Genomic DNA, 296 nt, shown 5'->3' on the forward strand with positions numbered 1-296 from the left:
CTCAACTCAGTCGATGAAGTGGTGGTGTCGGCTTCTAAAAGTGTCTTTGGGTCATAGAGGAGAATTTGGATGCAGACAGATTTAACTGAATTAAATTATAGCCGAGAACTCAGTCATGTGATCGATAATGACGTAATCCGTATTTCCTATTCAAACTGACCAATCAAATGGTGTGACGTCAGCGCATTCAGGGTCTATATAAGAGTAAGGGAGCGGATTATTCAAACACTTCTTTGAGAAAAACCATCTCTGTTTTATAATGTCTGGACGCGGCAAACAAGGCGGGAAGACTCGTG

General features: G+C 41.9%; 1 protein-coding gene across 2 annotated transcripts in view; it reads left to right on the plus strand.

Annotated features, from left to right (window-relative positions):
• Window positions 1-259: 259 nt before the first annotated feature.
• Window positions 260-296, plus strand: part of LOC108803360 (histone H4-like) — a 1,971-nt gene continuing 1,934 nt past the window's right edge. The window contains exon 1 of one of the 2 annotated variants that reach the window (XM_018575207.1): window positions 260-296. In XM_018575207.1, the coding sequence (XP_018430709.1) occupies window positions 260-296 (37 nt within the window). The other variant, XM_018575208.1, reaches the window with a different exon arrangement.

The sequence above is a fragment of the Nanorana parkeri genome, unplaced genomic scaffold (assembly GCF_000935625.1).
Source record: "Nanorana parkeri isolate BGI_ZX_2015 unplaced genomic scaffold, ASM93562v1 scaffold3637, whole genome shotgun sequence".
NCBI lineage: Eukaryota > Metazoa > Chordata > Amphibia > Anura > Dicroglossidae > Nanorana > Nanorana parkeri.